The sequence below is a fragment of the Lampetra planeri genome, unplaced genomic scaffold (assembly GCF_965212315.1).
Source record: "Lampetra planeri unplaced genomic scaffold, kcLamPlan1.2.h2 scaffold_272, whole genome shotgun sequence".
In the NCBI taxonomy this organism is placed as follows: Eukaryota; Metazoa; Chordata; class Hyperoartia; order Petromyzontiformes; family Petromyzontidae; genus Lampetra; species Lampetra planeri.
In genome coordinates, this window is record NW_027615099.1 from 25,755 (window position 1) to 40,000 (window position 14,246).

General features: G+C 49.6%; 1 protein-coding gene and 1 long non-coding RNA gene across 2 annotated transcripts in view; both read left to right on the plus strand.

Annotated features, from left to right (window-relative positions):
• The first annotated feature begins 1,555 nt into the window (after positions 1–1,555).
• On the plus strand, positions 1,556–11,280 carry LOC144740685 (uncharacterized). The gene is made up of 2 exons (XR_013589719.1): positions 1,556–1,640; positions 10,942–11,280. It is a non-coding gene; the product is annotated as an uncharacterized LOC144740685 (long non-coding RNA).
• Positions 11,281–13,379: 2,099 nt separating this feature from the next.
• LOC144740686 (putative carboxypeptidase X1) overlaps positions 13,380–14,246 on the plus strand; it is a gene marked incomplete at its 3' end in the record, with an annotated part of 54,360 nt that continues 53,493 nt past the window's right edge. The window contains exons 1-2 of the mRNA XM_078623489.1: positions 13,380–13,388; positions 13,974–14,159. Of these exons, the coding sequence (XP_078479615.1) occupies positions 13,380–13,388; positions 13,974–14,159 (195 nt within the window). The remainder of the gene's footprint in view (positions 13,389–13,973; positions 14,160–14,246) is intronic.

The following is a 14,246-nucleotide window of genomic DNA, read 5'->3' on the forward strand; positions in this document are numbered from 1 at the left end:
TTGGAGTCGCCTCCGGTGCTTTTTGCTGCTGGTGGCAATACAAGTTGTTTAAAAAGTCAAAGTCTACCCCCTCCTTTCTCTGCCCCCCCCCCTCTCTCTCTACCCCCCCTGTCTCTCTACCCCCCCCCTCTTTCTCTACCCGCTCTCTCTACCCCCCCCCTCTCTCTCTACCCCCCCTCTCTCTACCCCCCCTCTCTCTACCCCCCCTCTCTCTCTCTCTCTACCCCCCCCCCACTCTCTGCCCCCCCTCTCTCTCTACCCCCCCTCTCTCTCTCTCTCTACCCCCCCCCACTCTCTGCCCCCCCCCCTCTCTCTCTACCCCCTCTCGCTCACTCTTTCGCTCTCTTTTTAAATCCTTTATATTAAGTTCGCTTGCTTGCTTGCTTGCGTGCTTGCTTGCTTGCTTACGACCGTGCACATCTTTTGGTCGTTTTTTAACCCACTTCTCGTGATCCAATCGAGTTGACATTTTCCACACAGACTCGTTGTGCGTGACAATTAATGTTCGTGGAAAAAAAATTCCCAAAATTTTACACTTTTTAGGCAAAAAAAAATTATTTTACATATATTCAAATAGAACTCATGAATGGCTTTGGCTGAACGTCACAGTGTAAGAGCCCAGAGCGTAACCCCTCCACAGGCCGTGGCGGAGTAGCGCAGTTGGTAGCGCCCTCGCTTCCCATGCCAAAGGTCGCGGGATCGATCCCCGCGTCCTCCACAGGCGAATATATTTTTAAATCCTTTATATTAAGTTCGCTTGCTTGCTTAGGACCGTGCAAATCTTTCGCTCGTTTTTTAACCCACTTCCCGTGATCCAATCGAGCTGACATTTTCCACACAGACTCGTTGTGTGTGACAATTAATTTTCGTGAAAATTTTTTTCCAAAATTTTACAATGTTTAGGGAAAACAAATTAAATATTTAATTACCAATTGCTTAATGGTGGCAGACAATCATCTGACCCATAGGTGGCAGCCATCTCAAGCCAGAGGACGAGAGGACTCTAGCCGCCACGCATATAAAGGATTTATAGTGAAAAACTTTGTTTTTACGGGTTTACTTGTTTTAATTACGGATCAGTGGAAACAAGAAGATGCTCGCTGTAGTCGGCACTTTGCTTCGTTCATCATTTCGTAATAAAAAAAAAATAACTTTGCTTTATATAACACCCCCTCCTCTCGCTCGCTCTCTCCCCCTCTCCCTTCCTCTCCCTTCCTCTCCCTTCCTCTCACTCGCCCACTCTCATTCTTGCTCTCTCCCCCATCTGTCTCTCTCCACTCTCTCATTCGTACTCTCTCTCTCTCTCTCCATCTCTCTCCACCTCGCTCCCTACTCTCTCCACCCCTCTCTCCCTACTCTCTCTCCATCTCACTATCCCATCTCTCTCTCTACTCTCTCCACCCCTCTCTCCCTTCCTCTCTCCCTTCCTCTCTCCCTTCCTCTCCCTTCCTCTCTCCCTTCCTCTCTCTTTTTTTTTACCCTTCCTCTCTCCATCTCTCTCCCTACTCTCTCTCCATCTCTCTCCCATCTCTCCCTACTCTCTCCACCCCGCTCTCTCTCTCTCTCTGTCCAACTCGCTCTTGGTATAGGCGCTCTTTGTTTTAGTCGCTGTCTGCAGTTCGCCGTGGAAGCTCCTCAAAGTGAGTGCGATTGTGTGTGTCTGTGTGTGTGTGCGTGTGTGTGTCTGTGTGTGTGTGTGTCTGTGTGCGTGTGTGTCTATGTGCGTGTGTGTGTCTGTGTGTGTGCGTGTGTCTGTGTGTGTGCGTGTCTGTGTGCGTGTGTGCGTGTCTGTGTGTGTGTGTGTGCGTCTGTGTGTGTGTGCGTGTGTGTGTGTGTCTGTGTGCGTGTGTGTGTCTGTGTGCGTGTGTGTGTCTGTGCGTGTGTGTATGTGTGTATGTCTGTGTACGTGTGTGTGTCTGTGCGTGTGTGTCTGTATGTGTCTGTGTGCGTGTGTGTGTGCAATTTAGGGAGACAAAGGCGGCCGGGCGTGGTTCTGCCTCCCCCCCCCCTCGTGTGCCACTGTGCCGGTAGCCTTCATAGGTACTGCTACTCGCTATTGGCACTTGCCCCAACAGTCTGTTGAGGCTACACCGGGGGATTTTGTCTTTGCTGGTTTGAGTTGAACGTGCGCTGTCTAAATGCATCTTGCAAGCGAGAATGTCATCATCGCTTGCAGCTGGGGTTGGCATCGTCCCCCACTCCTCCTGATGTCGAGGGTAAATGGGCGAGGTTTAGGACTGTGGCTCATGCAGCTGCAATGGCTGCTTTGGGTACGCGGTCCAGACCTCCCCAGAGACCCTGGCTGACAGAGGAGGTGTTCCGGCTGGCTGAGAGAAAACCACAGGCCCACTCTCATCGGCTACAGCATCCCACGTCGGAGAATGAGGAGGCTTCGCTCGGAGGTTCGGAGAGCCGTGAGGCGCTGCAAGGATGGGTGGTGGTTGTGGCTCGCTTAGGAGATGGAGTCTGCCTCAGTAGCTCGCGATCACAAATCGCTCTTTAACTCCATTCAAAAAGTAACCTGCAGTGCCACACCTATTACCGTCATTCGGGGAAAGAACGGTGATCCAATCTCCGACCCCCAGGAACAGGTTTGCAGATTTGCTGAGCATTTCTGTGAGCTCCTGGGGGAGGGGAAATCCCTCGGCCTGGAAAACATCGTGGCACAAAGTGGGGATGACCCTGCCGAGGCTGCGGTGCCTCAAATATTGGAGGAAGAAGTCACCCCCTGTGAGTGGCTGGCTGAGGTGCTATCTGTAGAGGAAGTACTGAAGGCGATCCGGAGTTTGAGACCAGGAAAGGCACCGGGCAGAGATGATCTCCCAAGCGAAATGCTGAGGGAGGGTGGCGTTTTTGCACAGACTGCCCTACATGACATCATAACAACAAACTCTTTGGTTCTTTCGGTAAAGTCACGCAAGTTGAAACTTCATAGATCACGACGTTTCGATCGCAACGCAAGCAACCGTCTTCAGGTGAGAGAGAGAGAGAGAGCTTCTGAAACACGAGGTCTTATACTGGTAGGAACCTCCTGGTTACACCAGCCCACCGGGGATTATTGTGTCCGTCGTGCAGGGAGGGGCTGGGTGGGGAGGGTGGCGCTGGGTGGGGAGGGTGGGGCTGGGTGGGGAGGGGAGGGTGAGGAGGAGCTGGGTGGGGAGGGTTAAGAGGGGAGGGTGGGGAGGGGCTGGGTGGGGAGAGTGGGGAGGGGAAGGTGGGGCTGGGTGGGGGGTGGGAGGGGTGGGGCTGGGTGGGGAGGGGAGGGTGAGGAGGAGCTGGGTGGGGAGGGTTAAGAGGGGAGGGTGGGGAGGGGCTGGGTGGGGAGAGTGGGGAGGGGAAGGTGGGGCTGGGTGGGGGGTGGGAGGGGTGGGGCTGGGTGGGGAGGGTGAGGAGGAGCTGGGTGGGGAGGGTTAAGAGGGGAGGGTGGGGAGGGGCTGGGTGGGGAGAGTGGGGAGGGGAAGGTGGGGCTGGGTGGGGGGTGGGAGGGGTGGGGCTGGGTGGGGAGGGGCAGGTCACCCCGTGGTGCCCTTATAAAACTCAACGTTCAACCTACTCACGCCGGCTTGTGCCCGCCCTCACAGTCGGCCATATTTGCGGAATACACCACGCCCTGGCCGTTGACCCTGCAGGCCATTGACCGAGCAACCCAACGTTCCTACCAGCTCCCTCCGCAGGAATGTGTTTAAGTAGGTCCTGAATTTAGTTACTGTATGTGTTGTTGTCCATGATGACCGTGGCATTGCCCTCATCGGCTGTGAGGATGACTATGGCATCTCTCTTTTTAAATCCTTTATATTAAGTTCGCTTGCTTGCTTAGGACCATGCAAATCTTTCGGTCGTTTTTTAACCCATTTCCCGTGATCCAATCGAGCTGACATTTTCCACACAGACTCGTTGTGCGTGACAATTAATTTTCGTGAAAAAAAATTCCAAAATTTTACACTTTTTAGGACAAAAATATTATATGTAATTGCCAATTGCTTAATGGTGCAATGCAATCATCTGACCCATAGGTGGCAGCCATCTCAAGCCAGAGGACGAGAGGACTCTAGCCGCCACGCATATAAAGGATTTATAGTGAAAAACTTTGTTTTTACGGGTTATATTTATTTTAGTTGAGAAAGCTCAAAACGCTCATCCTTGCTGATGTTCCTAATGGGTGTCTTAGAGTCTTTGAGGACTGCATTGATTTCTGATCTTGTCACGTCTGCAGGAATGTGCCCCAAACCCTTAAGGGCTACGTAGACCTGGACAATTATATCATCAGCTGGGATGTGTTTAGGGGCGACTGCGAAATTCAACCCTTTAGCTAGAACCGATTTTAGGCTAAATTTCAATTTAAAGCTTTCGTGACTGCAGGGATTCATCTTCTTGGTTCTTTCGGTAAAGTCACGTAGAAGGGAACTAATAAAATAATAAAAATAAAACATAATAAAATAATTCTCACGACGTTTCGGCCACAACGCAAGCAGCCGTCCTCAGGTGAAGAATGAAACGCCACCAAACTTTGAGCGTATATTTAAGCTGGGTTGGAGGTGGGTTGAAGAGCGCCTTGACAAAATAATTTGCATATCAAGAGGAATTTAGCATATTTATGGGAAATGCGTAGGGGGTGGGCGGAGGGTTTAAAAGTCATATTATGCCCATGCATTATGCAGGATCAGCAGCATCAAAGGGAGGGGATGGGTGTAGCATTAACAAAGGGAAGGAATGTTCATCGTATGTAGCTGCAGTTACTAAACAACCACGTAAAAAAACTAAAGTATAAACTACATAGTATCATCAGTATACTAAATATACTAAATATACTAACAGTAAGTAATACATTACAATTCTCCAAGCTTGGTGGTGTTTCATTCTTCACCTGAGGACGGCTGCTTGCGTTGTGGCCGAAACGTCGTGAGAATTGTATTTTATGATGTTTTATTTATTTTATTTTATTATTTCCCTTCTACGTGACTTCACCGAAAGAACCTAGAAGATGATTTTAGGCTGTCGGAAATTGGGCTGTTACTCTGATTGATAACACTCTTGTCACAGTCTAACTTTTTAACGTGTAGATCTGGCTTGTTCTTGAACGGGAGGTTGAGCTTTTGCAATCAGGTTATCGTTACATTTAGCTGACATTGTAGCGGCTGACGAAGCTGTCATGTGATCTACATGTTCCCAATCAGATGTAGACATTTTTTCCGTCATTGTTAAGTGTCATTGCAAGAGGGTCTTGTCTAAATTGTCGAGTTCAAATCGGGGCAATCTTATTCTCTCTGAGATCAGGGCTGGGCTGACCCTGAACACGATCTGTTTCGCATTGGGAGAAGTGACAGCAGCAGAAGTGAGTGTGAAGGCGATGGGTCTTACCTTCGTGTCACTGCACCGCTTCAGAAAAGTGAGCGACTCCATCAGATGAACCTTCTCGTCTCGAAGTCTGCTGAAAGATCTCACGGTCGTGTGGAAACTCTCCCCGTAGAGGCGGTTACATTTTGACTTATGGCTTTCGTGACTGCAGGAATTCATACACTTTGGGTCTGTCGGTAAAGCCACGTGGATAGAAAATTATAAAAAATATCACGACGTTTCGATCGCAACACAATCACTCGTCATCAGGTGACGATTGATTGTTAAAGTCTATGTGAGACTTTAATATTGGAGTCTGTGGGTAGAGACTTTAACATTGGAGTCTATGGGAGACTTTAACATTGGAGTCTGTGGGACACTTTAACATTAGAGTCTATGGGAGACTTTAACATTGGAGTCTATGGGAGACTTTAACATTGGAGTCTATGGGTAGAGACTTTAACATTGGAGTCTATGTGAGACTTTAACATTGGAGTCTATGGGAGACTTTAACATTGGAGTCTATGGGAGACTTTAACATTGGAGTGTATGGGAGACTTTAACATTGGAGTCTATGGGAGACTTTAACATTAGAGTCTATGGGAGACTTTAACATTGGAGTCTATGTGAGACTTTAACATTGGAGTCTATGTGAGACTTTAACATTGGAGTCTATGGGAGACTTTAACATTGGAGTCTATGGGTAGAGACTTTAACATTGGAGTCTATGTGAGACTTTAACATTGGAGTCTATGTGAGACTTTAACATTGGAGTCTATGTGAGACTTTAACATTGGAGTCTATGTGAGACTTTAACATTGGAGTCTATGGGAGACTTTAACATTGGAGTCTATGGGAGACTTTAACATTAGAGTCTATGGGAGACTTTAACATTGGAGTCTATGGGAGACTTTAACATTGGAGTCTATGGGAAACTTTATCATTGGAGTCTATGTGAGACTTTAACATTGGAGTCTATGGGTAGAGACTTTAACATTGGAGTCTATGGGTAGAGACTTTAACATTGAAGTCTATGGGAGACTTTAACATTGGAGTCTATGGGAGACTTTAACATTAGAGTCTATGGGTAGAGACTTTAACATTAGAGTCTATGGGAGACTTTAACATTGGAGTCTATGGGAGACTTTAACATTGGAGTCTATGAGAGACTTTAACATTGGAGTCTATGGGAGACTTTAACATTGGAGTCTATGGGAGACTTTAACATTGGAGTCTATGAGAGACTTTAACATTGGAGTCTATGGGAGACTTTAACATTGGAGTCTATGGGAGACTTTAACATTGGAGTCTATGGGAGACTTTAACATTGGAGTCTATGAGAGACTTTAACATTGGAGTCTATGGGACACTTTAACATTGGAGTCTATGGGAGACTTTAACATTGGAGTCTATGGGAGACTTTAACATTGGAGTCTATGAGAGACTTTAACATTGGAGTCTATGGGACACTTTAACATTGGAGTCTATGAGACACTTTAACATTGGAGTCTATGGGACACTTTAACATTGGAGTCTATGGGAGACTTTAACATTGGAGTCTATGGGAGACTTTAACATTGGAGTCTATGGGAGACTTTAACATTGGAGTCTATGGGAGACTTTAACATTGGAGTCTATGTGAGACTTTAACATTGGAGTCTATGGGTAGAGACTTTAACATTGAAGTCTATGGGAGACTTTAACATTGGAGTCTATGGGAGACTTTAACATTGGAGTCTATGGGAGAGTTTAACATTGGAGTCTATGGGAGACTTTAACATTGGAGTCTATGGGTAGAGACTTTAACATTGTAGTCTATGGGTAGAGACTTTAACATTGAAGTCTATGGGAGACTTTAACATTGGAGTCTATGGGAGACTTTAACATTGGAGTCTATGGGAGACTTTAACATTGAAGTCTATGGGAGACTTTAACATTGGAGTCTATGGGAGACTTTAACATTGGAGTCTATGGGAGACTTTAACATTGGAGTCTATGGGTAGAGACTGTAACATTGGAGTCTATGGGAGACTAACATTGGAGTCTATGGGAGACTTTAACATTGGAGTCTATGGGAGACTTTAACATTGGAGTCTATGGGTAGAGACTTTAACATTGGAGTCTATGGGAGACTTTAACATTGGAGTCTATGGGTAGAGAGTTTAACATTGGAGTCTATGGGAGACTTTAACATTGGAGTCTGTGGGAGACTTTAACATTGGAGTCTATGGGAGACTTTAACATTGGAGTCTATGTGAGACTTTAACATTGGAGTCTATGGGTAGAGACTTTAACATTGAAGTCTATGGGAGACTTTAACATTGGAGGCTATGGGTAGAGACTTTAACATTAGAGTCTGTGGGAGACTAACATTGGAGTCTATGGGAGACTTTAACATTGAAGTCTATGGGAGAGTTTAACATTGGAGTCTATGGGAGACTTTAACATTGGAGTCTATGGGTAGAGACTTTAACATTGTAGTCTATGGGTAGAGACTTTAACATTGGAGTCTATGGGAGACTTATGGGTTTGATATGGGGTTAGCCCAAGGGTAAGTGGGCGGGGCTAGAGATGGAATTTGCATGTAAATGTGAGATCGGAGAGCTGCGCTACCTCTACGACAACGGTGCTGAAGAGGCGGCCATTGTATTGCTAGAGACTAGCATGTCAATGTAAGCGAACCACTGCAACGTTAAATTTCGATGTAAAGCTTCGTTCGTGACTGCGGGGATTCATCTTCTTGGTTCTTTCGGTAAAGTCACGTAGAATGGAAGTAATAAAATAATAAAAATAAAACATGATAAAATAATTCTCACGACGTTTCGGCCACAACGCAAGCAGCCGTCCTCAGGTGGAGAGCAGGTCTGTCGAGAAGACAGACTCTGGATGTCTCCCTAGAGAAGACAAACTCTGTCTTCTCTAGTGAGACATCCAGCGTTTATGTAACTCAGAGAGTCGGAAATCACTGCTAACATCGGCAGGTAGGATGGAAACATCACAGCCGGTTATGACTTAAACTGGTTAATAACGTCCTTCCAATGATTGCTCAGTTTGCGCCCATCTTCTCGGTTGAAATTGTGTCTGTATATCTGGATGGCTTCATGAACGAATCTTTGTTGATAGCCAGTGGGTTTGCAGAGTACCTTCGTCTTGGAAAAATCAATTTCGTGTGAGCCCACCGCATTGATCAGCAACGGCTGAGGTATTGGTCCTACCGTGTTTCAGATCTGCTTTGTGTTCACGAACACGGTCCGAGACATGTAGCTTAGTTTCCACAATGTAACTGCTGCCGCAGACACAGCTTAGTTTGTAGACGCCGGGGTATTGCATGTCGGGGATCACATCCTTCACAGATGGGATCAGATCACGACTTTTATGTACTGTTAATGTGAAAGTCTCCCATAGACTCCAATGTTAAATATTTCCCATAGACAACAAACAAACACACAAACACACAGACACACAGTGACACACACAGACAAACACAGACGCACAGTGACACACAAACACACACACAGTGACACACACAAACACACATTCAGACACACACAGTGACATACACAGACAAACAAAGTGACACACACAAACACACATACAAACACACACAGACACACACACAAACACACACAGACACACATACACATACAGACACATTCCCTACCCACACAACTCAGCCAAGCATGTGGAGGGGAATTCTCGCTCTGAGCGAAGGCTGCGGTAAGCCTCCTCATTCTCTGACGTGGGATGCTGTAGCCGATGAGAGTGGGCCTGTCGCTTTTTCTCAGCCAGCTTGAACACCTCCTCTGTCAGCCAGGGTCTCTGGGGAGGTCTGGACCGTGCTCCCAAAGCAGCCATTGCAGCTGCATGAGCCACAGTCCTAAACCTCGCCCATTTACCCTCGACATCAGGAGGAGTGGGGGACGATGCCAACCCCAGCCGCAAGCGATGATGGAATTCTCGCTTGCAACTTTCATCAGCTAGCTGAGACCAGGCCACTAAGGGTTTTAATGGGATCCTGGGTGTACACCCACCACTGTAGTGGAAGAATGGCAGGCGCATCTTACAGATGACAAGTCAATGGTCAGAGGACAGATCAGCTCCACGGTAGGTCCTGGTGTCAAGGACATGGGCCCACATCCGCTGGTCTGTCACTATGTAGTCCAGCAGATGTTCTTGCTTGGACCCGGCATGCATCCATGATGTTGTGTGGATGCGCCGATGCCGGAAGAGCGTGTTGGTAATTACAAGCCCATGGGCTGCACAAAAATCTAGCAGCCTCCTGCTGTTGTTATTGAGCTGATCTGGCCCATGCCTTCCAATCACTCCAGACCAGGTGCCAGCATCATGACCAACTCGGGCATTGAAGTCACCCAACAAGATGACTCTGTCCCGAGGGGCCACTTTAGCCAGCACCTGTGACAGGAGGTTATGGAAGGTATCTGACTCATCGGCCTTGCCTGCATCCCTCCACGGATGTTCGTCTTCGGTGGGGGCATAAGTAACCACGACCCCCACTTTTCGCCTCTGGTTGATGGTAAGGCGAGCCCAAAGTAATCTGGGGCTTACGGCTTCCCACACCTCACCGCCACGCTCCCACGCCCCCTTCATTCTTATGATCAGAAGAAGAGCCACTCCCTGTTGTTTGCCAGTCTCCTGCCCCGAGTAGAGGACTGTCCACCCCTCATGGTGGCAGGAGCCAGAACCAGTCCACTGGACCTGAATGCCACAGAGATCCAGGCGGTACCGGTCCAGCTCCCGACAGAGGAGTGGCAGCCTCTCCTCCGCAGTGAGCGTTCGAACATTCCACGTGGCCACACGTGGTGGCTTTTCGTTGAGGGTAAGGATTCAGTCTCCCGGCTCCGCCGAATGTAGTTTGACCAGGATACGTCATAGACGCCTGTCCCCCCGGGGCCCCCATCACAAGCTTATTGATTATCATTTTCCGTCGTGGTTTAGTGGTAATTCATTGAAGGTGGAGGGGTTACCAGCCCCTCGCACCCGTCCAGAGCCCCCTTCTAGGCTGTTGTGGTGGTCACAGACGCCCTGAGGGGAGAGGCCAATCGGAATTGGCCCTCCCACCCACAGCACTGTCCACGACAGCGTTGCCCGTCTGGCACCACGATGAGGTAGGGGGTTGTTTTGCCGGACACAGAGACACACACACAGACACACACGGACACACACACACACAGACACACAAACAGACACACACACACAGACACACAAACAGACACGCACACAAACAGACACAAACACACAGACACACAAACAGACACACAAACACACAGACACACAAACAGACACACAAACACACAGACACACAAACAGACACAAACACACATACACACAAACAGACACAAACACACAGACACACAAACAGACACACAGACAGACACACACACAGACACACAGACAGACACACACACAGACACACAAACAGACACACACACAGACACACAAACAGACACAGACAGACACAGACACACACAGAGACACACACGGACACAAGTGTTTACTTTTCGTCCCAGTTTTTTTTTTTATAAAGATCCCGATGATGGTGGTGATGCGTTTTGAGATCAACATTTGTTGGCTTTGTGTCATTCCCAGGATATCCGGCGGCTGTCGTTGATGATGATGATGGCGGTGGCGGTGATGGATCGACCCCAACAATCCTGGCTACCGGTGCTCCTCATCCTGCTGCTGCTACTGACATCGGCTCAAGTCTCGCCTGCACTGCAACCCCAAGCAGGAGAAGGAGTTGGTGGTGGTGGTGATGGTGGTGGTGGTGATGGTGGTGGTGATGGTGGTGGTGATGGTGGTGGGGACACGAGGCAGAGTCTGGGATGTGAGAAGGGAGGAGGAGGAGGAGGAGGCGAGAGATGCGCAGAGGAGAAGACCGACACCCAGGACGCAGCAGGTATGAGCGGTAGTAGAGTGACAGGGGGGGGGGGGATATTGATAGTAGATGTAGTAGAGTGACAGGGGTTGTCTGAGAGAGAGACACCCAGACCCAGGGCTCGAACCAAGGTTCTCAGTGTCTCTGACACGGTCACTATGAACCCCCTGAGAGACACAGAGAGACACCCAGACCCAGGGCTCGAACCAAGGTTCTCAGTGTCTCTGACACGGTCACTATGAACCCCCTGAGAGACACAGTGTCAGAGAGACACCCAGACCCAGGGCTCGATCCCAGTCTCTCAGTGTCTTCAACATGACCACTGTGAACCCCTTGAGAGACACAGAGACACAGAGAAAGACACCCAGCCTCTCAGTGTCTCCAACATGACCACTGTGAACCCCTTGAGAGACACAGAGACACAGAGAAAGACACCCAGCCTCTCAGTGTCTCCAACATGACCACTGTGAACCCCTTGAGAGACACAGAGACACAGAGAAAGACACCCAGCCTCTCAGTGTCTCCAACATGACCACTGTGAACCCCTTGAGAGACACAGAGACACAGAGAAAGACACCCAGCCTCTCAGTGTCTCCAACATGACCACTGTGAACCCCTTGAGAGACACAGAGACACAGAGAAAGACACCCAGCCTCTCAGTGTCTCCAACATGACCACTGTGAACCCCTTGAGAGACACAGAGACACAGAGAAAGACACCCAGCCTCTCAGTGTCTCCAACATGACCACTGTGAACCCCTTGAGAGACACAGAGACACAGAGAAAGACACCCAGCCTCTCAGTGTCTCCAACATGACCACTGTGAACCCCTTGAGAGACACAGAGACACAGAGAAAGACACCCAGCCTCTCAGTGTCTCCAACATGACCACTGTGAACCCCTTGAGAGACACAGAGACACAGAGAAAGACACCCAGCCTCTCAGTGTCTCCAACATGACCACTGTGAACCCCTTGAGAGACACAGAGACACAGAGAAAGACACCCAGCCTCTCAGTGTCTCCAACATGACCACTGTGAACCCCTTGAGAGACACAGAGACACAGAGAAAGACACCCAGCCTCTCAGTGTCTCCAACATGACCACTGTGAACCCCTTGAGAGACACAGAGACACAGAGAAAGACACCCAGCCTCTCAGTGTCTCCAACATGACCACTGTGAACCCCTTGAGAGACACAGAGACACAGAGAAAGACACCCAGCCTCTCAGTGTCTCCAACATGACCACTGTGAACCCCTTGAGAGACACAGAGACACAGAGAAAGACACCCAGCCTCTCAGTGTCTCCAACATGACCACTGTGAACCCCTTGAGAGACACACAGAGACACAGAGAAAGACACCCAGGTTCTCAGTGTCTCCGACACGGCCATTGTGACCCTACTCAGAGAGACACCCAGACCCAAGGCTGGAACTCAGATTCTCAGTGTCTCCGACACGGCCACTGTGATCGCACAGAGAGACACAGAGAGAGAGACACCCAGACCCAGGGCTCGAACCCAGATTCTCAGTGTCTCCGACACGGCCATCGTGAACCCCTTGAGAGACACAGAGACACAGAGACACAGAGAAAGACACCCAGCCTCTCAGTGTCTCCAACATGACCACTGTGAACCCCTTGAGAGACACAGAGACACAGAGAAAGACACCCAGCCTCTCAGTGTCTCCAACATGACCACTGTGAACCCCTTGAGAGACACAGAGACACAGAGAAAGACACCCAGGTTCTCAGTGTCTCTGACACGGCCACTGTGACCCCACAGAGAGACACAGAGAGAGAGACACCCAGACCCAGGGCTCGAACCCAGATTCTCAGTGTCTCCGACACGACCATCGTGAACCCACAGAGAGAGAGAGAGACACCCAGACCCAGGGCTCGATCCCAATGTTCTCAGTGTCTCTGACACGGCCATTGTGACCCTACTCAGAGAGACACCCAGACCCAAGGCTGGAACTCAGATTCTCAGTGTCTCCGACACGGCCACTGTGATCGCACAGAGAGACACAGAGAGAGAGACACCCAGACCCAGGGCTCGAACCCAGATTCTCAGTGTCTCCGACACGGCCATCGTGAACCCCTTGAGAGACACAGAGACACAGAGAAAGACACCCAGCCTCTCAGTGTCTCCAACATGACCACTGTGAACCCCTTGAGAGACACAGAGACACAGAGAAAGACACCCAGCCTCTCAGTGTCTCCAACATGACCACTGTGAACCCCTTGAGAGACACAGAGACACAGAGAAAGACACTCAGCCTCTCAGTGTCTCCAACATGACCACTGTGAACCCCTTGAGAGACACAGAGACACAGAGAAAGACACCCAGCCTTTCAGTGTCTCCAACATGACCACTGTGAACCCCTTGAGAGACACAGAGACACAGAGAAAGACACCCAGCCTCTCAGTGTCTCCAACATGACCACTGTGAACCCCTTGAGAGACACACAGAGACACAGAGAAAGACACCCAGCCTCTCAGTGTCTCCAACATGACCACTGTGAACCCCTTGAGAGACACAGAGAGAGAGACACCCAGAGCCAGGGCTCGATCCCAGGTTCTCAGTGTCTCCGACACGACCATCGTGAACCCCCTGAGAGACACAGAGAGACACAGAGAGACACAGAGAGACACAGAGAGACACAGAGAGACACAGAGACACCCATAGCCCGGGCTCGATCCCAGGCTCTCAGTGTCTCCGACACGACCATCGTGAACCCCCTGAGAGACACAGAGAGACACAGAGAGACACAGAGACACCCAGAGCCCGGGCTCGAGCCCAGGTGTTGTGGTCGTAGGCTCGGAGTGTCCACCTCTGGGGCTGGAGTCGCTGAGGGTGAAGGACGAGCAGCTGAGGAGCTCCACCGCCGAACGGTTCGGACTCGGAGCCCACAGAGGACGACTCAACATCCAGGTTCCACTCGCTCCCCCCACTACCCCCCCCCACGGGGCGATTAGCTGAGTCAGTCGCTCAGTCAGTCAGTCAGTCACTCGGTCACTC